This window comes from Protopterus annectens, chromosome 2.part1 (assembly GCF_019279795.1).
Source record: "Protopterus annectens isolate FY-2018-M chromosome 2.part1, PAN1.0, whole genome shotgun sequence".
In the NCBI taxonomy this organism is placed as follows: domain Eukaryota; kingdom Metazoa; phylum Chordata; order Ceratodontiformes; family Protopteridae; genus Protopterus; species Protopterus annectens.
The window spans coordinates 1644403682-1644430913 of NC_056729.1; the positions used below are offsets into that span (position 1 = coordinate 1644403682).

A 27232-nucleotide genomic window follows, 5' to 3' on the forward strand; every position below is an offset into this window, starting at 1 on the left:
TACATAACAGCAGAGTGGGCAGGAAGGCATTGAACCATGTGAATTGGCCAGCTAAAGTTATTATGTCAGGTATCATGGCAGGTTTATTACTATCTATTATACCCATTATATTATATATTAGATCCATTATAGAGTACAATGCCCTTTTGGAATGTATCTCACAAGACATCAGCAGCAGCTGGAAAGGCCAAAGAAGTATCTCACAAAGAGGATTACTGGCCTCAAACAAATGCCCTACACTGACCACCTCAAAAAACTCCAGCTTTACTCCGTAGCATATCGCCTTCTCCAAGGTGATCTCTGCCTAACATAGAAAGCTATGTCAAACCCAGAGCTGTTGGACATGTTACACCTAAAGAAATCCCAATCCCTCCGAGCTACATGCTCTAAGGACCTACAACTTGCCACCACAATAAACAGGATATGCTGGAGGGATAGATTCCTGTCCCAGAGACTTCCCATACTCTGGAACAGGCTACCCATCTATGTCAAGCAAAGTTCTTCATTAGCACTCTTCAAGAAAAATCTTGATGAGTGGATGGGAAATAGGAAATACACCACGGGGATCACTTCTGTGTCTCTGCTCAACAGTGGCACAGGAAAATAACTTCCGTGGGTGGCGTAAGCCAGGGAACCTTGTTGGCCAGGCTTATGTAGGCCCTTGGGCCAATAGCCTAGTACCTACCTATGAACCTATGATATTATCTATCAGCACAGTCAGTGATGGTCTCTGCTCACTGTGTTAATGGATAAAAGTAAACCACTCATGCTAAATGATGCGCTACTACTTCACCAAACCACTTAAGAATACTCACCATTATCATAATCCATACAGAAAATCATATATATCTTTTGAAGAATTTCTTTGAATGCATTATAGGTAATCGTTCTTGTGCCAATACATCAAGCAAGAGGAACAGATATGCTGCACTGACAGGTCAGCACTATATGAATTTCTGTCTGCTATTGGAAAACTGACTGGCTGTTTTTTTTTTATTTTGTTTTTTTATGCGCACGGTCTCTTCTCTCTGTTTCCCATCTACATACCAAGTGGTACATCTGGCAATGAGCACCCTACAGTGCTTGTTGTTTCTGTACCAGGTATGGGTTTTACAGATTCATGCACGAGACCCAATATGCATGGTACACCTGGATTAAATAACAGGCACATGGATTAGATTTCTCTACTAATACTTTAGTACCTTATGATATTAGTAAAATATTAAATCGAGGTTCCAGAACTCTCTCTTCTTTTGTAAGTTCACCTGCATTGTTGTATTCTCATTCCACTTAAAATGATAAAGGAACTTTTATTAAGCTAACAAGGGTATCACAGTAATTCTATCAAGGAAGTAAACAAAATACCCTTATATAAAATTGAGGAAATGTGCAGTAGAGACAAACTCATTCAAGTATACAGAATTAAGGGTCTAAAATAGTATATAAACTTAGAATACTATTTTAAAAGTAAAAGAACATCATAAATCATTTCAAAGCATTCTCCAATTAATATTAATGAAGAATATTTTCATTCTAGCATCAAATACAGGTTATCATTAAAAGATTGCTTCAGTATGGAAACTTCTATATACTCTCAGGAAATTACAGAAAATAGCTCTGTTTCAGTAATGCTTTATGTAATACCAGGGTAGCTAATATATACCATATGCTAATCACCCAATGAGGTGTGCAGATGAGGTTTGCTGCACATAATGAAGTGATAATTTGCTCAAAATGCTAAGTCGCTATTGATGATGCATACCAAAAAGTACCTGAACTGATAGCCAGATTGGTGTGCTAACAGCTTTGAGAAACCAGAAACAGGTAATATTAATGCAAGTAAAAAATGAACAAGTAACAGCCTGAAGGCAGGTGTGACACCGACATATGCGAATGGTTGATACCCCAAAACCTACAGACCACTACCACATAGATTACGTTGCAGCATCTGCAATAAATGCAGACCATACTTTACTGCATACCTACTCCACACAAACAGTACGTGTGCGATTGGTTTACCTGGCAACTGATATTTTCCAGATAATGGTAAGCAAGACTGTTGCTTAATCACAGACATCAGCATTACATATCAAATAACAGTTTCCAAATGTCTTTCTGCCATATAGTACTGAGCATATATGGTGCCCCAGTAGGTCAAAGGGCAGTCATCAGATCATGCAGAGATGTCATTATACTGACTACCTATCTGGAGTCCAGGAAGGCCATAGACTGTTCCCATAATGGCTCCAGAGAGACGTCCAGAAGGATGTAGAGAAAGGAAAGCAGTGAAAAGCAATGTGGAACCATCAAATTCCAAGTAGTGTGCAGTGCATAGCATGTAGTATAATAACAAACACAAATGTATGGAATTCTTTCAGTGTTGCATTCACTGCTTGCTTCATAAATGCCAGATCAGTATAATTACTAGGGCTATAATTTTGCTATATTTTTTCTTTCTGTTCTACTTTACTTGTTCATAAATTACAGTATGAGAACAATGCATTATATCAAAAGCAGTTTTGCTAAATAGGGCAACTCATTGACACTGATTCTTTTCCCAAAAAGACGTAGTTTAGCCCTGAAGTTAATATGTATAAAGAAACAGGACATGGATTGAAACCTCTAACATAGAGGGCCAGGGGTTGTAGTCTCCTTCAAAAACCTGAAAGCTGTACCACTTTGTAAGGACCGGCTTCAGAAAGTTTTTGTAATTAAAAAAAAGTATCTTGTAAAAAATGTCCTAACCCTACAGTCCTATAAGACATTGCTTCCTACATGGAATTTTTTAATTCCCACTTGCAGCACCAAATCAGCTAAGTTTTGTAGGTACAGAGACTGTACTCTCCATCTAACTTGTTTGTATTCTTTGGGGAGATAGGAGTACATTCTGAAAGCTAGTCAGCAAAAACAGAGCCTATAACCAGTTTTATTTATTTATTTTTTTATTTTATTTTTTTTATGAAAAGGGTGTGTTGGGAGGGAGTTGCGATAACAGCTGATCAGACAAGCAATGGAGAATTATGGTGTAAAATGATTTTATGTGAGCTCCATTTTTAGGCCCTGAACTTAAAAGAAAATGTGGGGAATAAGTTTACAGAAAGGATTTTCTGCTTTAAATAGGTTAATCAGTCTAGAAGAGGTTGATTTATTGATGGGTAACAAGATCAAGGCCAACCACTTGGACTGCTCCTAAAGTTAAAACTAAATGCTGGCCAGTATAAACACAGAAATGAAATGACTGCCTACTTGAAATACACATATTATTAATAGCATGAACTTTTCTAGTACAATAAACTTAAATGAATGGGATATGTTTATTAGACTAGGGAAATACATCAAATTTGGTCACATAGCCACACACGCTACATCGTATTGTATGAAATTCTGATAGGTTAGCCCTTGTTCCATTAAATGCTTTCCTTTTATTGTGTTTTCAGTAGTGATCATTTTATTTGATTTTTAGTTTAGCTTAGTTTAGTTTTGCTGCTGTACAATAAAAAGTTTAATTTCAATAATTGTTTCTTACTGTAACATTTGTGCTTCAGAATAGCATATATCAAAGAAAGTAGACAAGAAGCGTTACACAGGAAAACAAAATCTCTACATACTATGACAGACAATATGCACATATTTGTTTTATGTGCATTAGATCTTTGAAAATGGCTTGGTTTTCCAGTTATTGGGTTCATTCCAATTCCAGTTACTGAAAACTGCATGCTAGATGACATCTATCACTATGCTGTTTCATTTACAACAATTAAAATGCAATACGAGGAAATACTTTTTTTCTCTTTATATAAAATCTTTCCCCAGAAATTTTCACTGACTCATTGTATTTGCTTTGACAATGACTCTTCAGTGTAGGGACTTTTGTTTATCTAGGTGTGGTTTCTAAACAACTGAGTAGTATTATCTTATGCAAAAGAACAGGCATACTGTTAGACAAAGGGTGGGGCTTATCACTTGTCAGGTACTGTTACAAATGCAAAGCATTATCAACCTTACTTTCACGTACTTGAAACTCTGGGAAATGCCAATACGTGATATGAAACAAATGGATTCTGAAAGCTGTCTGCATTGTTTATTTTTCACTGTTAATAATATCCCTCTTAATTTCCATGGTGTTGATCATTTTTTAGGTAATAGCCGACTGTTTAGAAAATCTGAGAACTCTTTCAGGATATTTAAATTTCTAAGCTATACAAAGTTATTACTAGAAATAAATAGTCGTCTCACAAAAACAAGCATTAGAATTCTGTTTATGTACAGAAACGTGTCACAGTGATATATGCACCTTTGTAAGCTTTTTTATACTCAGAAAGATCACAGGCACCTTTTACAAGGATTTCAATACGTAATACTTAATGCAACCTCGACCCAGCAAAAATAAACTTCTTATTCCATGAAATAATTCATAGAAACTACCGTAAATCAAAGACAGTCAAAACCATATCCTGTTTCTATGCCTGACAGAAAGCTCTGAAGTTGGCCCAACCCTGGAGGTTGGGTCAAGATCCTTAATTGACAGGAACTAAACCAGCCTATAGTAAAGGAAGCTTGTTCTCATGATCTGGAACTGCCATTCTGGGAAAGATTTATAGAAACACGGCAAACACTCTGAGCAGACAATTGAAAATCGTAATTTAGAGTAAGTATAGAACACCATGAACATCTTGTCTGATGTACATTACAGTAAGGAGCACAATTCATGGACATACTACCACTCCTGGCAGTAAATGATACATTGGCAGCTTAGGAAATGTATGGCATACCGGGTATGCTCAGTACACCAGACATTTCAAAAGTGCTCCTAACATTTACTTAGATGCAGACTTGTGACAATAGCAAGTCACAGAATATGATCCTTCAGCACATAGAATGTCACCAAGTAGGCACAAGCAGGCAAATGTTCACAAAACAGTTTTAATCCAGCAATAAAGGCTCTCCTAAAACATTAACGATAGCAGCATCCACAATACGTTTTCGTCACTTACTTCATCAGATATTTAGACAAAAAACACCAACAGTCTTATATACCCTCAATTAATTCAAACTAACCAATAAAATCATCTCATATATTAAATACTATATTCTACAAATTTATCTAAACAATATGACATATCTTTATTTAATAAATACATCATATGTATCCTGTATCAATCTGTCCATATTATAAAGATAAATAAAGTTTATAAAACATACTCGTTTTTTATTGTAAATACATAAATAAAATAAATTAAAATAACATTTCTTTATTACTTTAAAACAGCTTTCTCTAGTGGTGATAATAATTAATTTAAAAACTGAATAAACTAATTTTAAAATACTATTGTTTATTACTTAAAACAGATAAAATCATGTACTTAATGTTATTTAATATACTTTTTGTATGCTGTTGTTACAGCCTAGCTGCTCTTAATTTAAGAACTGGGGCTAGGGAAACTGCTTCATTTAAACCAGGGAATCTACTGGCCTCTAAATAAATTTGCCAGTATAATTCTCTGTACTCAATCTTGGTTTCCCACATACCACCCCTCACATCTTTAGGAATTTCTTCAAGAATAAAAAACTTGTAATTCACGCTATCACATTGTGTACTGTGATATAAAGCATTATTAATGTTCTGTGTACGTATAGCGTTTAAATGCTCGTATATTCGCCTTTTTATTTTTCTCTGTTTTTCCTATGTAAAATGCTTGACACGTACACAGAGCTAAGTATATTACACCCTTACTTTCACAATTACTGTATTGTTTAGCTGTAATGACCTTATTCCTGGAAGTTAAACTAATGGACCTTTATTGTATATAAAGGGACACTGAGCACATCTACCACATTTGAAAGTCCCCAATCTACATCTTTTTGTAGTTTTCTTATTATTGTGTTGACTTTCTAAAATGGCTTTAATATTAAACCCTCTCCTGTAGATACACTTGAAAGGTGTATCAAGATCCAACTTTAAATCTGTCAACTTGCTAAACTTATTCCATTCCTGTCCAATAACTTGACAAATAATTATGGAATCACCACTATAATCAGTAATAAATGCTGAACTAAATGTATCTTCTCTGTCCTCACTTTCTTTTTATCAATGAGTGTATCCCCTATATTTAGTTCCTTAACACCTAAAGTAGGTGCAAATCTAGTCTTTCTTTCTTGTATAACTTCATTTTTAATTTGAATAATCAAAGGGCCCAGGTAACCTTTCTCAGTAAACATATTATTTAAATTGTTACATTCCTTCATAAATTCTTCTTCATTTGAGGTCATCCCACTTATTCTTAGAAAACTGGCCCTTGATTATAGGTTCATAGGTTCATAGGTTCATACTAGGCTATCTGCCCTAGGGCATTTATAAGCCTAGCCAGAGTGTGTTTGGCTTTCGCCACCCATTTTAAATTAATTTTGCTATGCCCTTTTTCGAGGTTAGTATACTGTGCCTCTGTCTAACAGTGACACAGAAGTGATACCCGGGGTAAACCTACGATCTCCCATCCACTCATCAAGATTCCTCTTGAAGAGAGTCAATGAGGGACTCTGCCTAACATGGACTGGGATTTTATTCCAGAGTGAAGGGAGCCTCTGGGTTATGAATCTGTCCCTCCAGCATGTCCTATTTATTTCAGTGCTGAGGTTCAAGTCTCCCAAGCGTGTAGCTCGATGGGATTTGGATTTTCTGAGGTGCAGCATGTCCATTAATTCCGGGTTGGACATGGCTTTATACGTCAGGCACAGATCGCCTCTGAGCAGGTGGTATGCCACTGAGTAGAGCTGGAGTTTCTATTACCGGGCAGCATATGGCATCTGTTTGAGCCCTTTGATCCTCTTGGTGAGGTACTTTTGGGGTCTTTCCAGTTGCTGCAGGTGTCTGGTAAGGTACATCCCAAAAGGGGCATTGTACTCAATTATGGGCCTGATGAGGGATGAGTAAAGAGGCACGATGACCTCCCTTGATCTAGATGTGAATCCCTTCATGATTAGGTGGCCTATATAAAATGTTTTTCTAAACACTTTGGCCACGTGGTTGTCAAATGAGAGATTGCTATCAACTTGGGTCCCCAGGTCCCTAATTACTTCTTCTGTACTTAATGGATTACCACCTATGTGGTAATTTGTGGGCACTTTGTTTTTGCCAAAGGGGATGACTATACACTTTTTGGTGTTTAGCTTGAGGCCATGGCTCTGGCACCAGTTGTCTGTTTCTATGAGACCCTTTTGGAGGATGCTTGTGTCGGCTGGAGAGTCGATTATGGTGCCCAGTTTGCAGTCATCTGCGAACTTGCTCAGCCACAGTCCTTCCATGTTGGCCTGTACCTCCGAGAAATATATACCGAACAAGAGAGGTCCCAGGACTGAGCCTTGTGGGACGCCACTTGTAACTGGTTTGGAGTCTGACATGGCTCCAGCAATTCTAACCATGTGGGTTCTGTTCTTGAGCCAGTTTGCAACCCATCTAGTGACATAGGAGTTTATATTTAAGCTGGTGAGCTTATCTATAAATCCTGAGTGGGGTATTGTATCGAAGGCTTTTGCAAGGTCCAGGTAGGCTGTGTGGACCACCTTCCCCTTGTCAATGGCCTTGACGACTGTTTCAAAGAAATCGACCAGGTTTAAGAGGCAGGATCTGCCCTTAACAAAGCCGAACTGGGTAGGATCCAGTGTCTGTAGGTCCCCAATATCTTTATTTATGAAGTCCATGATGATCCTTTCCATAGCTTTGCAGACCAAGCTAGTCAGGCTTATGGGGCAATAGTTTCCAGGATCCGTTGAGGCACCACCTTTGTGGAGAGGGACCACTGTTGCTGTACGCCACTCTTTGGGTACATATCCTGTAGTGAGGCTGAGATTGAATAAGAAGTTATGTACCTACCATAACGTTCCATGTTAGTTGTCTTCTTCTCACCTTCTTTCTTGCTGGATGGGTTCGGAGCCGATCCTCGGCTCCGACTCGGCCAATACTAAAGCTCGAGAGCTAATTCCACTGGCTCGAGGCTCCCCTATATCCCACAATGCTAGGCGGTAACTACTCATATCTCGTTTGATAGCTAGACCAAGCAATTCTAGTCTCCATAGTATGGAGAAGGGTAACCCACCTCTATATAAACCAGAGTGTAAGGTATCCCAGACCTAACAAAAGGGGAAATAGAGGTGGTAGAACATGTGGGAATGAAACTCTTCCAGAGGAAGATCACAACATGAATTCCTATTGGTCTGTCCAGGCTTGGGGGAAGGAGGGTGGGACGCAAGAAAGAACGGTTTCTGGAGACCATGTCCAATTTGTAATGTGAAATGAAGGTATGAGGAGAAGCCCAAGTGGCTGCTGCACAAATGGAATCTATTGGCAGCCTGTCCTGAAAAGCTACGGATGTAGCTAATGCCCTAGTTTAATGAGCTCTAGGCCTTGAAGGTAATTTTTGATGTCTGATCTCATAGATGAAGGTAATTGTAGAGGTGAGCCATCTATAAAGGGAAACTTTAGTAACTGGATGGCCCAATTTCCCTTCCGCATATGATAGAAAAAGCTGATCAGATTTCCTGAATTGTTTAGTCCTATCTAAATAATATCTAAGTTGGCAGTGAACATCCAGAAAATGTAGCTTTTGTTCTGACCTGTTGGAATAGTTAGGGAAAAAGACGGGGAGATCAATCGTTAGGTTTAGGTTTGTTTGAGAAGAAACCTTAGGTAAAAAGGATGGATTAGTACGGAGGGATACCCTATCTTTGTGAAACACTAAGTAAGGAGGGCGACTGCACAGAGCATGGAGTTCAGATATCCTTCTCGCTGAAGTTATGGCTACTAGAAAAAGTGTCTTCCATGAAAGAAACTTCAGAGAACATGTAGCCACTGGTTCGAAAGGGGGAAGGATTAAGGATGCCAGAACCAAGTTCAAGTCCCATTGAGGCGGGGATCTTTGATTGGAGGTTTGAGAAGAAAAACGCCCCTTAAAAAGGCTTTGCAGAGTTTGCGAGCCATGATGCTAGACTCCGAGACACCTACATGATAATTAGATATAGCAGCCAACTGAACTCTAATGGTAGATGAAGAAGATCCTAAATGAAAGAGTTCTGCTAAAAAGTCAAGAATAGACTGGATAGCTGCAGTGAAGGGATCTATATTTTTTGATGTCGCCCAAAAGGAGAAGCGTTTCCATTTGCTATTATAAATCTTCCGGGTAGAAGATTTATGAGAGGCTATCAAGATATCTCGGACCGAGCGAGATATTAAGGGAAGCCTGGCTAAGGTCGGAATCAGAGAAACCACGCTGTGAGGTTGAGAGAATGAAGAGATTGGTGCAGCTGGCCCGCTTGGTGGGTCAACAGATCTGGCACTGGGTCCAGATGCCAAGGCTGCTCCAAAAGGTAACGATGAAGGAACGGAAACCATATCTGTCGAGGCCAGTAAGGGGCAATGAGGATCATCGTCACTCTCAAGGCGATAGCTTTCTGAATTAGTTGAGTTATCAGTGGAAAAGGGGGAAAGGCATACAGAATTCCCCGGGGCCAATCGTGGACTAGAGCGTCTCTGGTGGGATGGCCTGGTAATGGGAAGAGAGTGAAGAAGTCGTGACACTTGCTGTTTTGGGGAGTAGCAAAAAGATCGCAGCAAGGCTGGCTCCATCGTTGGAACACTTCTTCCAGTACTGATTTCTTCAGAGACCACTCGTGGGGCATGAGAATTGCCCTGCTCAACTTGTCTGCAATCACGTTGGACTTCTCGGGAATGTGCGTTGCTACCAGAAAACGCTGAGAAGACATCGCCCATTGCCAAAGTCTGAGTGCCTCTCGACATAAGGGGTATGATCTGGTTCCGCCTTGTTTGTTGATGTACCACACTACAGACATGTTGTCCGTCTGAATTGCAATAGTCCCTGTGGGAAGAGAGTCATGAAGGGCTTGCAATGCTAAAAGCACTGCTCTCATCTCTAAGACATTTATGTGCAAGTGGCACTCCAAAGGTTGTCACGTGCCCTGGACTGTCCTGCCCTGATAATGCCCCCCCCACCCGATCAGGGAGGCGTCTGTTGTCAACGTGGCGACTGGGGGAGGGAGAGTGAAGGGTCTTCCTTGGAGAACCTGAGGTGATAAAATCCACCAAGACAGTTGATTCTTGCATGATTGAGTTATCAATATGGTGTGGGACATCGGCAGTTGTTGGAAGGACCATTGAGTAAACAGCATCCATTGGAGGATCCTCATATGGAAGCGAGCTAAGGGGAGAAGGGGGATAGCTGCTGCCATGAGTCCTAATACCTTCAAAACTAGTCTGGCTTTGACTTTGTTGCATTGTAAGAAAAGGTAAACTTGTTTGCGGATGTCTGACACTCTCTGCTCTGTAAGTCTGGCTGAAAGACTGAGTGTGTCTAATGTGGCGCCTATAAAGGTAATAGATTGACAAGGCGACAAGGCAGATTTTTCTAAATTTATTGAAATGCCTAGAGCTTGGCAAGTTTGGATAGTGAAGTCTCTGGATAGAAGTAGTTGATGTCTGGTGGTGGCAGTAAGGAGCCAGTCATCTAAATATGGAAACACCTGGAATCCTTGACGTCTCAAGTGAGCCGCGACCACTGCCATGCATTTGGTAAACACTCGGGGGCTGTAGTGAGACCAAAGGGCAGGGCTCTGAACTGGTAATGATTGGCTCCCAGCCTGAAGCGGAGAAATCTCCTGGAGCGTCTGTTCATCTTTATATGGTAGTACGCGTCCTGAAGATCTATCGAGAACATCCAATTGTCCTGACCCAAGAAGGGTAGAATGGACTGTAGCTTAACCATCTGGAATTTTGTTTTTTTGACATACTTGTTTAAATTGCTGAGATCCAGTATGGGTCTCCAGTCCCCTGTCTTTTTTGGTACCAAAAAGAATTTGGAGTAGATTCCAGATCCTTGTTGGTCTGCTGGGACTGATTGGATAGCTCTTTTTGATAGCAGCTTTGAAATTTCTAGTGCTGCTTGTTCCCTTAGACTGGGTGGAATGTCTGGAAGAGATCCTTTGGGTTGGGATGGAATGTGAATAAAGGGAATTTTGTAACCCTCGGATATGATCGACTGTACCCATTTGTCTTGTGTAAGGGAAAGCCAGGCTTTTGGGTACAGGGATAATCTTCCCCCGACTGCCTCCGAAGGTGGACAGCCGGGCAGCTCCTCAGGGATGCTGAAAGGGTTTATCAGAGAAAGTTTCTCTGCTACCCTGGTTCTGCGGACCTCCTCTGCCTCTAGGGTGGCGTCTATTGTTATTCCCCCCTCTGCCTCTAGAGGGGAATCGACCTTGTGCGTCAGATGAGACTCCCTGGGTTTGTTTGCGGAACCACATCTTTCCTCCCCTCTGACCTTTGGGATAAGGCCTAGAAGGGGTAGAAAAATGGACTCCCACGGCAGAGAGAGTCTTACCTTCCACCTCGCACCTAGTCAATGTATCCTTCACCTGAGGACCAAACAAGGATGATCCATCAAAGGGGGAATTGGTGAAGGGACGCCGTGAAAGGGTCCGCAAAGTTGCACAGCCACATCCAGGCGTGACGTCATAGGGCAACACCTGTGCCTGCGGCTCTACTCGCTCCATCCGCAGCATATGAGATAAGCCGCATAGAAGAGTTAACAATGGAGTTCAGGGTTGCCAACTGGGAGCTCATTCTCTCTTGGAACCCCTCAGCTGTTGGATCCTTTACCTCTTCACTCATATCCTTGAGTAAATCTCTCTGGAGACGAGTGAAGTGACATAAGTAGTTCAGCGACCGCATTGAAAAGGTCGCTGATGAGAACATCCGCTTACCGTACCTGTCCATGGTCCTAGATTCCTTATTAGGAGGATGGACAGGTACCGAAGGATCGGCTAACTCCTTCTTAGTGGCTGTGGCCACCACCATGGCATCAACGGGGATACCTTTAGACAAAAAATCTTTATCTCTAGGGGCAGTAATAAACTTAGACGGCCTCCTTGGGGTGGGTTCCACTGAATCAGGAGCCATCCAGGTCTTCTTTGCCACCACTTCCATAAGGGGGTCAAAGGGAGGGGACACCCAGGAGGTAGAAGGGCAAGAGCCGAATGCCTCAAGGTACACTGACTCATCCGCTGAAGGGTTAAGGGCTGGCCAGTTCCCCCTCTGTTTCAGGATCTCAAGGATGTCAGCAAAGGAGACATCCTCAGAGGGGGATCGAGGGGAACCTTCAGATTCCTCTAAGTCAGTGTCAGAGGTGATAGACTCAGGGGAGTCGATGTGCTTCCTCTTGCACTGCCTCTTCCTAGGGGGTTCTCCTACCAGGTCAGGAGAGGCCTCGGAAGAGGATGAAATTCCCAATGGGGAAACTTGAGGAGTTGGATCTCTGCGGTCTGAAGCAAGGGTGTGTGTAGAAATCACTGCAGGCACTGATGATGGAGGGGCTGACGGAGCTGACTGTGGGGCAGACACTGGTTCTAGCACACTCCGCATGACCTCGAAGGCACCCCTATCGGGCAAGGCCAGAGGTCCCTGCTCCGAAGAGACTAGGACCCCCCCGGCACTGAGAGGGACGGCTCCGAGACCGATGTCGGAGCCGAACTCACCAGCGCCGAAGCACCGAGAGGGAGAGCGGGGTCGGACAAGGGTCCGATGCCACTCGCACCCTCTGAGCCGACGAGGGAAGCTCGGCACCGAGATCCCTCCAAAGAGGAGATCGGAGCAGACGACGGAGCTGAAAGGGAAGGTATCGGATCCGACGCACCGACAGTCATGGCTCCGATGAGCCCCGGCTCCGAGCTCAAAGGAGTTGGAGGAGGAACACATTGAGGGACAGAAATAGCCACTGACTGATGAGTCGGGCTATGAAGCATTTGGGCCAGCGCCTCGGACTTGAGAAGTCTACTCACTACCATTTGCAAATCGTGGTCAGATAGCCTGGAAGACCGTGAGGAATGCGATCTATGGCTCCGCTCCAAAATAAGAGGGGATCCTGGTGCAGAGTGAACGGTGCCGATGGAGGGAGACCTAGATCTCTTTCTTAAAGGTTGCTCCAATAAAAGTATCGAAGCCAAATGAGTCTTATCAGCCTCGGCTCCGGACGGAGCCGAGGTAATAGTATGAGGCTTGGAAACATCGGCTCCAGCCGGAGCCGATGTCGAAGCAGTTTTGATGCTTCCAGAGGACGGCTCTGAAGCCGGAGCCGACTGTCTGGAAGTCTTAGAAGGCCTCCCCGACACAGACTGGGTCGGGGGGCCTTCAGGCTTTAATAAGCCATGCAAAATCAATTTATTTTTGCGTTCCTGCAGGACTCTAGGGCTGAAACCATGGCACACAGCACATGAGTCCTGCAGGTGCAAAGGTCCCAGGCAATACACACAAGAAGTGTGACCGTCTGTCAGCGACATTTTCTGACAGCACGAATCACACTTCTTGAAGCCTGAGACCTTAGAGTCTTTAGACATAGTAAATTAGTGTGAAAACACAAGCACAACACACAAGCACACCCTTAAGCAAAAAATAAAATTCAGTCACACTGAAGGACTAGGGGAAGGAAGGGCCAGAGGCCTAAAAGTTAAGAAGGAAATAAAAAGGGATTTTAGACACTAGAGGGGGACCCGATTTAAACTATCTGAAATACTACAAATAAAACTATGTTAAAGGAACAAAATTTAGGGGTTGAAATAGAAGTTTCTAATCAGAAAACTTACTAACCTGCCAGAGCTGGTAGAAGAAGCACCTCGTCAGCTAAGCGGCAAACGAGATCTGAGTAGTTACCGCCTAGCATTGTGGGATATAGGGGAGCCTCGAGCCGGTGGAATTAGCTCTCGAGCTTTAGTATTGGCCGAGTCGGAGCTGAGGATCGGCTCCGAACCCATCCAGCAAGAATGAAGGCGAGATAGACAACTTAACATCAGTAGTTTTATGTTTGGGTTTAGCTCTTCTTGGAGTTCATGTAGGATGCAGCCCAGGACACCGTCTGGTCCCATTGATGCTGTGTTTTTTGCTTACATGAGCATCTGAGATGTCAGGGGGGCAGCACTCTGCTGGGATAGATATTTGCCCTTTTGGTGGGGAGGGGGGGGGGAGAAGTTTGCGCTGAACCTGTCAGCTAGGATGTTGGCAATGTCTGTGGGCTCGATGTATTTTTTGTCATTTTGGACTAATTCTGAGCATATCTAGGAATTCCCACCCAGGTTTCTAACATAACTAAAGAAAGCCTTGTGATTATCCTTAGTGTCCTGTGCAATTTTTCTCTCGAAGCTGGCCTTAGACGATTTTATGAGTGCCCGTAGTTTTTGCTAATACTGATCAGAGATGCCTTCCCTTTTTGGAATTTTGCTCTATCATGTAGTAGCTTCCTCCTTCTATTGTATAGTTTATTTATGGCTGCGGTCCACCAGACAGGACGTCTGCCTTTGGAGGATTGGGTCTTGGTTTTATTTGGGATTGCATGATCCATGCATTCCTGAAGGTGTTCATAGAATGCGTTTATAAAGGATTCTGCGGTCTGGGCCGTATTTTCCACAGGCTCAGGGGCTTTGAAGGATTCCACCTCGGTTTTGAGGAGTGGGAAATTTGATTTAGAGAAGTTTTTATACCTTTCTTCTGATGATCGGGGTGAGCACTGTTAACGTGTAAAATGGAATTAGAGTAAGTTTGCTTTCTAAACACTTTTGAATTGTATTTATTCTCTTTCATATATATAGTGACATCTAAATAATCTATTTCCCTATGTCCTATGTTGTATGTAAATTTCAGAAATTCAGTGGACTCATTTATGTATTGGTAGAATTCCAGAAATAACTGGAATGTTCCTTTCCAAAAAGTAACAATGTCATCCAAAAAGCGTTTGTACAACATCCAACAATCTCTATATTTACTGTTTAATATATATTTATTTTCCCACATAAGTAGCACCAAATTTGCATACATAGGGGCGCATCTAGCTCCCATAGTCACCCCACTAATCTGTTGATAGAATTCTCCTTGAAAAAAAATAAAATTGTTTTCTAGTACTAATTCCATAAGTGTAGAACAAATATATAAACTATGAAACTATGAAACTATATGTTTCATCATTACTCAAGCATGCTACCTCTCTCAAATATTCCTCCATCCATTCTGTTTCTATATTGTGAGGAATAGATCCAAACAAGTCTACTATATCAATAGTAACGAACATCACATCTTCACTGTATAATTCTTGGGTAATGTTTCTCAAGAAATCCCAAGAATCTTTCAAAATAATTTCATTTTCCATGATCAGATTTTTCAATTTTGTATCTAAATATTTTACTAGAAAAGTAGTAGCTGAACCTTCAGCTGCTACTATAGGTCTGAGGGGTGGATCATGAATACTCTTATGAATTTTCGGTATTCCGAAAATTGATGGAACTCTTGGCTGAGGATTGTATAAAAATTCAAATAATTTATGGTCAATGAAACCCTCTAGCAATAAATCATTTAATGTTGTGTATATCGTTTTGTATGCTATATTAATAAGATTATTAGATACCTCTCTATATTTCGTGTCATTGTGCAAATTTTCTAACATCTTAGCTATGAAACTATGAAACTATATGTTTCATCATTACTCAAGCATGCTACCTCTCTCAAATATTCCTCCATCCATTCTGTTTCTATATTGTGAGGAATAGATCCAAACAAGTCTACTATATCAATAGTAACGAACATCACATCTTCACTGTATAATTCTTGGGTAATGTTTCTCAAGAAAGCCCAAGAATCTTTCAAAATAATTTCATTTTCCATGATCAGATTAGCCTCGTACATAATATTATTCATGATGACTATCCTCCCTCCTTTGTCTGGCCTCATAACCCTCACTTGTTTGTTTTCTTTTAACTCTTGCAATAATTCTTTCTCTCTGTGTGTTAAATTCAGAGGAAATCTATGCTTGTTCAAATAGTTCCTTAACTCATGTTCAATATTAATTTCCAAATTTCTTAGTTGGGGGTGTAATGGTGGGTTAAATATACTTGCCCTTTGTAATTTGGTACCTATATTGGTTCCTGTGCCTTTCCCTTTGAATATTAGTTGAAAATTGATTTTTCTCAAATACATTTTTAAATCAATTAAGGCCCTACTAATATCACATTTTTGTGATGGTACAAAATTTAAGCTTTTAGATAATAACAAAAAATGTTTTTTATTTATTTCTATATCACTAAAGTTAAATATATGAAAACCCTGATATGTGTATTTAAAATCTTCTTGTATCACATTATTTTCTTCCAACAGGATTTAATTTAAAATCTGTCTCCGCCCTCCCCCTTCCTTTGATTCCACTGGTAATTCACTGGTGATTGATTTCTAATTCTTTCAGATCTCCGGAGGGGGGGATACTCTAAAGGGTCCTGCAAGTTACTTTGAATGTTCCTATCTTCTCTTTGAACTTCATTGTTATAACTGTTCCGTTTATCTCTATAATTTACTTGGGGTTCCATATCCTCCCTACTAAACCGATAATTGGTTTGCCTGGGTCAGTGATAATGCATCTTGTGTAAATATTTTTGTCTATCCCTCTCTATTTTCTTCTTCTTTCTTATCATAATCAGTTGACATTTATTGTCAATGTGTTCCTTAACTAGAAAATACTGTTTCTTATTTTCATCTGTTGTGAACATTAAATCATTTATAATGTTTTCATTCACTTTATTAATGTTTTCCATAAGTAACACCATATTTCTTTCATTATTTTTTATGATAGCCTTCATTAAATCCATACCCCATTTGTTAAACAAATCCAATAACTCATAATGAAATTCTGAATCTTGTTCTACATTATTTGGAAATTTCCATACTCTTAAACCTTTAGGAACTATATTCATACCAATACATTCCTTCAGATACACATTATCTAATTCTAAACTTCTATATTTATATAACAAATCATTTAGCATGTCAATGTTTTCCTTGTATGAACAACCAAATGTCTTATTGTCTATATTTGTGGCATTAAAATTCAGTTTGCGTCCTAGCCAAGCATTTAAAGACATTTGGCTATGTCTAATGTTAATGTTACAGTCACAGGGATCTGTTCGGCATCATCTGCTTCAGTCTGCTCGTTACGCCCACTTTCATGAGAGTCTAAAAACACCCTCGGTAAACCACCACATCCCTCCTGTTGGCTTTCTCCTACATTCTTTGAATTAGAGGAAAAAACACCCGCTCCATCTTCTGAAACTGCTCTCCTAGTTGAGCAGGGTTTGTATGCTTCCTGGTTCGCCTGTATGATACGCGATTGCGTCACTAACGTTTGACATAGTGGAGTTAACACTCCCACCAGCTGTGTTAGCTCGCCAAGGAGCTTGGAGACCTCGCCGCCTTCAAAATTTGTCAGTCCGGAAGTCCCTGCTGTACCTACGGCTCCATCCATCCTCAAAAAGCCAATAACCACAAAAAAGAAGACAAAGTGCAGTACAAAGCCAAAAACATGATCCTTCAGCTCATAGAATGTCACCAAGTAAGCACAAGCAGGCAAATCTTCACAAAACAGTTTTAATCCAGCAATAAAGGCTCTCCTAAAACAGAGTCACAATCACAGAATATGTCACTCTGTGTAATTCATCCCACAGGTGTACATAAATATATATATATATATATATATATATATATATATATATATATATATACATATATACATATATATATATATATATATTTTATATATATATGTATATATATATATATATATATATATATATATATATATTATTAGACCCTCATTTTAGATATTAGATATTAGACCTCATTAGACCCATTATGGAGTATAATGCCCCGTTTGGTATGTACCTCACAAGACATCTGCAACAGCTTGAAAGGCCACAGAAATACCTCTCTAAAAGAATCACAGGCCTAAAGCAGATGCCATATACTGGCCGTCTAAAAAAACTCCAGCTATGCTCTGTGGTATATCGTCTACTCAGAGGCGATCTCTGCTTAACATACAAGGCCATGTCAAACCCTGAGCTGTTGGACATGCTCCACTTAAAGAAATCCCAGTCCCTCAGAGCCACATGCTCCAGGGATCTAAACCTTGTCATCACAATGAACAAAACATGCTGGAGGGATAGGTTCCTGACCCAGAGACTCCCCATACTCTGGAATAGACTGCCCATACATATCAAGCAGAGCGCCTCATTGGCCCTCTTCAAAAGGAACCTTGATGATTGGATGGGAGATAGGAAATTCACCCCGGGATCATGTCAGTCGCCCTGCTAGACAGGGGCCTGGAGAAGTAAATATTGTGGGAAGAAATATCCAGGGAATTGTTATGGCTAGGCTTGCATAGGCCCTAGGGCCGATAGCCTAGTACCAACCTATGAACCCATGAACCTATATATATATATATATATATATATATATATATATATATATATATATATATATATATATATATATCCTGTCCTGTTTACAAAGTAATAAACTTCAAATTTCATATGGCCGAAACCATATGATCAAAGTTTTAAAACTTCAAACACTTAAAACGGAGATCTCCATACAGCGCGGAACAGGAATATTCCCTTTTCTTCGCTGTAGTGCGATCTCGGAGTTGATATATTTTAATAGCAGGGGTGTGGGATGGTGCAGGGCTTGCCTCCCTGCATATATGTGTTTTCATTTGTTTTTGTTTTGTTTTTTTTTTTGTTTTTTTTAAGATTCGAAATTACAAAACTTCAGTCATATGGTCCTGACCATATGAGTTCAAAGTTTTGTAATTTCAATCATTCAACATAGACCTGTGTGTATATATATATATATATATATATATATATATATATATATATATATATATATATATGAATGTATCTATCTATCTATCTATCTATATAATTCACTGGGGGGAGGGGTAAATTCCTAACACAGAATACCAAGATGTCAGTAAGGGAAGGTGATTTATATTTGATTTACAATAAGAATATACTGTTAGACAAACACATGTATGGGTTTAACAGTGTTCAATGTCTGGATATAAACACACAGTACAGGTGCAGTAGAGCAGGTGACTGAGAATATGTCACATATCTTACTTTGTAGCTTTTCCTGTTCTAACTTTGTTAATGACCCTTTCATATTCCCTTAAGCTGTTGAGCAGGCCGATTTTGGTAGTCAGGACCTTGTTGTTAGGAATCTGGTAAATAAGTTGTTCACCTGAAATGAAGAAACAGAACGTGATCACAGAGGTTAATTAATGATATCAACTACTGATCTTAAAATACAAAGACTTTCAACAAGGTACTGATTTATCATACTAAAACGTATAAAATGAGTAAAAATGAAGATAAACTGGACAGAAGAACAATACCAATCCATGGTTTTAAAATAGGATATCATTTGTTGATTCCCATCTTAGGAAAATTTACTTACCAAATATTGTAGTCACTGGAAAAATCATTAAAACTGATTTTGTGTGGAGGGAGAGGTAAGCTTCCCTGAACCCCACACACCATGTCTCTCTCTCTCTCTCTCTATATATATATATATATATATATGTGTGTGTGTGTGTGTGTGTGTGTGTGTGTGTGTGTGTGTGTGTGTGTCAACTGTGATATCAATGAACTTTAAAATAAGAAGAACATTTCCTCACACCACTATCTGAGTGATTTCATATGTGTTTCATATTTAATGAGTCAGGAGCCAATGGATTCCTATCAGTGAAAGTGAAATTGAGAAGAAATCTGCTGATGTAAAGCCACACTCCTAAAATCTCTACATATTAATTCATTATTTTTTTCCATCTGATAACTAGGTAGATGGACTGGCCTGAAGACACTTTTCAACCATGACCTGGGCTTGTTAACTGACCATTCTCAGGTATAGGTCCAGTGGAACTGTATTAGATGGAAAAATCTGATCTGCTAAATAGGTCATCTATGGAGATATGTTTTCTAACCTGTATAATCAGAAGACATGTCCTATATCCCGACTACGCCACTTGTTGCTAGGATTTGATTGTGTTCTTAGCATCAGACAGCTGACCAAGTAATGTAACTGGGCATACCCAGCTGTCTCAACTCAGGGAGAATGTGGGTTATGTCTAAGTGCTACTGATATCTCAGGAAGACTAGGAGGTAAGCAACCATGCTTTCTTTGGATGTTCCTTGGTCCATATCTGGCAATCATCAAGACCACATTACTCCAGTGAAACCTGGTAAAATTCTGGACTTAGTGTAAGCAGGACACATGATTGTGTTTTGTCTTCACAGGTTTTTGATTCAGATTCTAAGAAAATAATTTCTTCTGCCAGTTCTTTGAAGGATTCTCCTTCTCTGAAACTATTTCCAGAATGAATCCATTATTTCAGCAGGAAAATAATGGCATGTGAAGGTTAAAGTATCAGGATTCATTACAGCTGGATTTTCCAGAAACTTCTATTTCTCCTGCTTTTTCAGCACTGGAGGATGTTTTTGTCACAAACTCTAAATGGGTTTGGGGGCTGGCATAATGATTAAGGTGTTACCACACAGACACAGGGTATAGGGTTTGATTCTCACCTCTGAGAGAAATTGGATAGACTTAAAATGTCTTGTAAGGGCAGCTAGCTTAATACCCACCTACAAACATGCCTGACAGCCAGCCTGCTGCTCCGAAGAAAGCAGACAGATTGTATAGCATTACTCAGATTTATAAGTTTGTATACACTTTTCCAATATCGGATCAATCAGCTATTGCATTAGTGAATTCAGCTGCTGCCAAACATCTGGTTACTTCTGCAAGGATAGGAAAGCTTTTGATAGATTTGGGGAAAAAGTGCATCCTTCTACAACACTTACATTTAGGATTCACAGGATCAAATGTTGAGGTTTATGCTTGCCTCTTTTGAAAACACGAGGGAATGAACATCCAAGGCCAACTTTGAGAGAAAAACCGCTAAGGACACTAAAGATAACCACAAAGCCTTCTTCAGCTATGTTAGAAACCTGGGCAGAAACCCTCAGATATGCTCAGAGTTGGTTCACAACAACAAAAAATACACTGAACCCACAGATATTGCCAACATTCTGGCTGACAGGTTCAGTGCAAATTTCTCCCCTCCTTCACCCCCAAAAGAAGAAATACTTATCCCAGCTGAATGTAATCTCCCTGTCATCTCAGATGTCCAAGTGAGAACCGCCCTAAACAAAGCAAAAAACACAGCATCAATGGGACCTGACGGTATCCTGGGTTGCGTGTTACGTGAACTCCAAGAGGAGCTAAACCCACACATAAAAATGCTATTTAACCTTAGCCTTACTTCGGGATATGTACCTGAACACTGGCGTACAGCAACAGTGGTCCCACTCCACAAGGGGGTGCCTCTACAGACCCTGGAAACTACCGCCCCATAAGCTTAACCAGCCTGGTCTGCAAAACTATGGAAAGAATCATTATGGAACTCATAAACAGAGACATAGGGGACCTACAGACACTTGACCCCACCCAGTTCGGCTTTGTAAAGGGCAGATCCTGCCTTTTAAACCTGGTTGACTTTTTGAAACAGTCACTAGAGCCATTGATGAGGGCAAAGCAGTCCATACAGCATACCTGGACTTGGCTAAGGCCTTCGACACAATACCCCACTCAGGCATCATAGATAAGCTCAACAGCTTAAAAGTAAACCCTTATGTCACTAGATGGGTTGCAAACTGGCTAAAGGACAGAACTCATAAAGTTAAAATCGCTGGAGCAATGTCAGACTCAAAGCCAGTCACAAGTGGTGTCCCACAGGGATCTGTCCTGGGACCCCTCTTGTTCGGCATTTATTTCTCAGATGTTAAAGCAAACATGGGAGGGCTGTGGCTGACAAAGTTCGCAGATGACTGCAAACTAGGCGCCATAGTCGATACACCAGCAGACACACACATCCTACAAAAGGCCTCACAGAACGGACAACTGGTGCCGGAGTCACGGCCTTAAACTAAATGCCAAAATGTATAGTCATCCCTTTGGGAAAAACAAAGTACCCACAAATTATCACATAGACAGCAACCCACTGAGTACAGAAAAAGTAATCAGAGACCTAGGGACCCAAGTCGACAGAGACCTCTCATTTGACACCCACGTTGCCAAAGTGGTTAGAAAAACATTCTACCTTGCACACCTCATCATGAAGGGATTCACATCCAGATCCAAGGATGTCATTGTACCCCTATATTCCTCCCTCATCAGACCCATGATTGAGTACAATGCCCCATTTGGTATGTACCTCACCCGGCATTTGCAACAGCTGGAGAGACCACAAAAGTACCTCACCAAGAGGATCAAGGGTCTCCAACATATGTCTTATTCTGCCAGACTAAAGAAACTTCAGCTCTATTGAGTAGCATACCGCCTGCTCAGAGGTGATCTCTGCCTGACATACAAGGCCATGTCTAATCAGGATCTGATGGACATGCTCCACCTCAAAAAATCCAAATCCATCAGGACCATGAGAGCTAAAGACTTAAACCTCGGCACAAGTATGAATAGGACATGCTGGAGGGATAGATTCATAACCCAGAGGCTTCCCATGCTTTGGAACAAGATCCCAATTCATATTAGGCAGAGCCCCTCACTGACTCTCTTCAAGAGAAATCTTCATGAGTGGATGGGAGATCTTTAGTTTACCCCAGGGGTCACATCTGTGTCACTGTTAGACAGGGGCACAGTAAACTAATTCTATTATATAAGGGGACCTTCACTGTGTCACTACTAGACAGAGGCACAGTATTCTAAATTTATTCTGTACATTTTTTGTACCATTTCATGGGGTGGCAAAAGCCACATCACTATGGCTAGGCTTACAAATGCCCCAGGGCAGATAGCCTAGTACTATACTATGAAACTATGAAACTATGGTGTATGTCTCCTTTTCTGATGAAAAAAAACCCTTCATTTTGCAACTCTAATGTGTCTGTGTCTTAAGTGGCTACTCACTGTTTTAAATGTGCTTATGGTGCTGTTTGTGCATCTTCCAAGGCTGCTGACGCTGGAACTGTTATGAGGAGGTTTGTTTGGCTGCATTCTCAAAATCTTCTAGAAGATGTCAAAGCAAAAACGTTGAATTCCACAGACAGTTACTTTTTGGACCATCTGCGGAAGATATCCTTAAAAAGTGTAATGAGAGATGTAAGATTCCTTCTCTAAGTTTGCTTAGAGATTTAAGATTACCCCTCAGCCTTCTTTAAAAAAACAAAATAAACAAACACATCGAGTTTTATATATAATATATTATAAATATATATATATATATATATATATATATATATATACACACACATAGCCACCACAATTAAGAAAGCTCACATCAAACTTGGCTCACTGTACAGAACCAAGCCATTCCTCACTGACAATACCAGACTAGCCATATCCAGAACCTTCCTCCTCTCTACACTCCTATATGCTTTGCCCCTCTTTACCAACTTAAAAAAAATCAAACTTAACCAAATTGGAAACTTACTACAGCAAAATAGCCCATTTCACAGCCAACCTTCCCCACCAAACCCATCACTGTATTGCTCTACATAAATTAAATTGGCTCGAGCTACCTAACCTTCTTCATCTCTGCCAACTTAAATTCACACACAATATCATCTTCCATCCTGACAGTTGCCCATCCCTTGAGGAACTTGTTGTTCCCTACTCATGCCCACGAAGTCTAAGATCTGCAAACGGAAACTTTCTCACAGTAAACAAAGCTAACAACACTCACAGTGAAGCACTATTTTCAAATTAAATAGCCAAATTAGGTAGGTTCATAGGTTCATAGGTTCATAGGTAGATACTAGGCTATTGTCCCAAGGGAACCCTTTTATGATGAGGTGTGCCACGTAGAAGGACTTCCTGACTACTGTGGCGATGTGACTATCAAAGGAGAGACTACTGTCCACCTGAGTCCCAAGGTCTCTTATAACACATTCAGTGTTAAGTAGATTGCTGCCTATGTGGTAATTCATGGGTACAGAGTTTTTACCAAAGGTGATGACACTGCACTTTTTGGCACTGAGCTTGAGGCAATGGCTCTGACACCAGGCATCTGTCTCAGCGAGGCCCTTCTGTAGGATGTCCACATCATTTGGGGACTTGACTATGGCTCCTAGTTTGCAGTCATCTGTGAACTTCGTTAGCCAAAGGTCTTCTGTGTTAGCCTGTACTTCAGAGAAGTAGATACCAAACAGGAGAGGTCCCAGGATCAAACCCTGTGGTACTCCACTTGTCACTGCTTTAAGGTCAGATTTGGAGTTTGGAGTCTGCAACATTTACAGTGTGGGTTCTGTCAGTGCGCCAGGGATTTATACCTAGTTTAGTGAGTTTAGCTGTAATTCCAGAATGGGGGATGGTGTTGAAAGCCTTGGCGAGGTCAAGATAGGCTGCGTGAACCACCTTACCCTCATCTACGGCTTTGGTGACCACCTCAAAGAAGTCGATCAGGTTCACAAGGCATGATCTGCCTTTCACAAACCCGAACTGGGTGGGATCCAGAGTTTGGAGGTTACCAATGTTTTTGTTTATGAGTTCCATGATGATACGTTCCATGGCCTTGCAGACCAGGCTCGTCAGGCTAATATTAAATTAAATATTAAATTATGGAACTCTCTACCCCACACCCTACTAAACACACCTGGATCTACCAGTTTCAAACAACTACTATTTGAACATCTATCCAAGAAATGGCACTGCTCCTGTGCCAAACCTGACTGACAAGATATTTATAACTCTCTCAACACACTGTCCACTCCTTATCTCATTTTCTCCCTCTCCTCAGTGTTTATTACTACGCAAAAATAAATATATATAAAAGAAATCTCATTTGGTCATAACTATTATTTAATATGTACACAGTACTAACTTTATTTTTTTCTCACAGTGATCTTCACTGAAATGCTTGTGTTTTTCTTTTGAACATGTATCTACTGGAAAACTATATTGAATACTACTTTGTATAGACTAACTAGATGATGTGTATTCTGTATCTTACTGTATGCGTGTTATTGTATTATCTATTATTGTATATTGCTTGTATTTCTGTGGAGCTTTTCTCCCCAGGCCTTCACTGAAAATGGGCTTCTGGCCCAGTTGGACTTTCCTGGTAAACAAATGCAAATAAATAAATAAGTTGCTGGTAAGCAAATGTTTACAAAAAACAGTGGCAGGCCAATTCCAAAATAAAACGAGAAATCTCCAAGAATGAAGGACAGTCTAATATGTCTGAGTTGCTATCTACAAGACTACACTCCCCTTCCCACCTGACAAACTCTTAATCCCTCCAGAAAGTCTAAACTTCCATGTTTCTCTTTGACAGCAAATAGTTTCAGGCAGGAAGCTTGTGAAAGTAATCCATCAATGTTACTGATGTTAATAGGGGTATTTCCCTCTTCTTTTCAAGGATACCCCATGTGGGGAGGTAGAAGCAGCTCCTTCTTTTAAGTTACAAGAAGGGTTTTGTTCAACAATGTTTCTGGTGCCAAAGAAAGAAGATTCTTGGAGACCAATTCTGGATATTTCCTTTCTGAACCTGCATGTGATGGTGTCTAAGTTCAAAATGTTATCCCTTCACAACTTGTTACCCCTTATTTGTTTCTGAAAGGGGGGTTTCATATGAAGCCTTCAAGAAAATACATGGCTCCTCCTTGCGATCTTAATTTTATTTTAGAATAACTAACTCTTGCTCCATTTGAACCAACTCATCTGGCTGACATGTGGTTCTTAACTTGGAATGCTTTTTTACTGATTGCTCTTATCTCTGCAAGAAGAGTATTTGAGTTGCAGGCTATTATGATGAATCAGTCCTATATCATTTCCATAAAGACAAAGGTTCCATCAGAACTAATCCTTCATTTATGACTAAAGTGGTACCCTGATTTTAAATTTCAGTCATAAGCAACTACCAGACTAGTTGGCCTTGTGGACCATTTTAAGTCTATCCAATTTCCCTTAATGAGAATAAAACTCTGTACCTTTTCTTTGTGAGGTAAATACCTTAACCATTATGCCAACCCATCAAGCTATCCATATTTTGGTCGTTTTTCCAGAACCTAAAATCGAGGGAGAGCAGATACTCTATACCTGTGAAACCCACAGACCACTCAGGTACTATCTAGACAGAATAAAATCTTTCAGGAATTCTATCAGTTGTTTCCTTTGACAGTTGGAAAAAAAATGACAGCCTGTTTCAAAATAAACTATTTCCAAGTGGTTGTCTAATGCAATTCGTTTTTGTTATACCCACCACAACCAGAGAATTCCAGGCAGGGTCAAGGCTCATTCTACCAGAACCTTGGCTTCATGTGTGATTTTTTTGGAAGAGGTTGGATTTTAGAAGGATTCTAGAAACAGCAAATTGGTTCTATATATATCTATCTATCTATCTATCTATCTATATATATATATATGTATATATATATATATATATATATCATCATCCTTCGGTTTTTCCCGTTAGGGGTCGCCACAGTGGATCATCTCTTTCCATTTCTTCCTATCCTCTGCATCTTGCTGTGTCACACCAACCACCTCTCTCACCACGTCCATAAACCTTATCTTAGGCCTTCCTCTTTTCCTCTTAACTGGCAGCTCCATCCTTAGCATCTTTTTCCCAGTATACCCATCATCCCTCCTCAGCACATGTCCAAACCAACTCAATCTCATCTCTCTTGCTTTGTCTCCAAACTGTCCAACATGAGCTGACCCTCTAATATACTGATTCCTAATCCTATCCATCCTAGTCACACCGAGTGCAAATCTTAACATCTTTAATTCTGCCACATCCAGCTCTGACTCCTGTCTTTTTGTCAATGCCACTATCTCCAACCCATATAACATAGCTGATCTCACTACTGTCATGCAGACCTTTCCTTTCACTCTTACTGGTACCCGTCTGTCACAAATCACTCTTGACACTCTTCTTCATCCATTCCAACCTGCCTGTACTCTCTTCTTCACCTCTCTTCCACATTCACCATTACTCTGAACTGTTGATCCCAAGTACTTAAACTCTTCCACCTTTACCAACTCTACTCCCTGCATCCTCACCATTCCTCTACCCTCCCTCTCATTTACACACATATATTCTGTCTTAGCCCTGCTGACCTTCATTCCTCTGCTCTCTAGAGCATATCTCCACCTCTCCAGAGTCTCCTCAACCTGATTCCTACTCTCACTACAGATCACAATGTCATCTGCAAACATCATAGTCCACGGGACCTCCTGTCTTATCTCATCTGTCAACCTGTCCATCACCACTGCAAATAAGAAAGGACTCAGAGCTGATCCTTGATGTAATCCCACCTCCACCTTAAATGGATCTATCACTCC

The 27232-nt window shown here is 40.5% G+C and overlaps 1 protein-coding gene across 1 annotated transcript in view; it reads right to left on the reverse strand.

The window, feature by feature from the left end:
- TTLL10 (tubulin tyrosine ligase like 10) overlaps positions 1 to 27232 on the reverse strand; it is a 750762-nt gene that overhangs the window by 709423 nt on the left and 14107 nt on the right. Inside the window, exon 2 of the mRNA XM_044063591.1 lies at positions 18991 to 19111. Within this exon, the coding sequence (XP_043919526.1) occupies positions 18991 to 19111 (121 nt within the window). The remainder of the gene's footprint in view (positions 1 to 18990; positions 19112 to 27232) is intronic.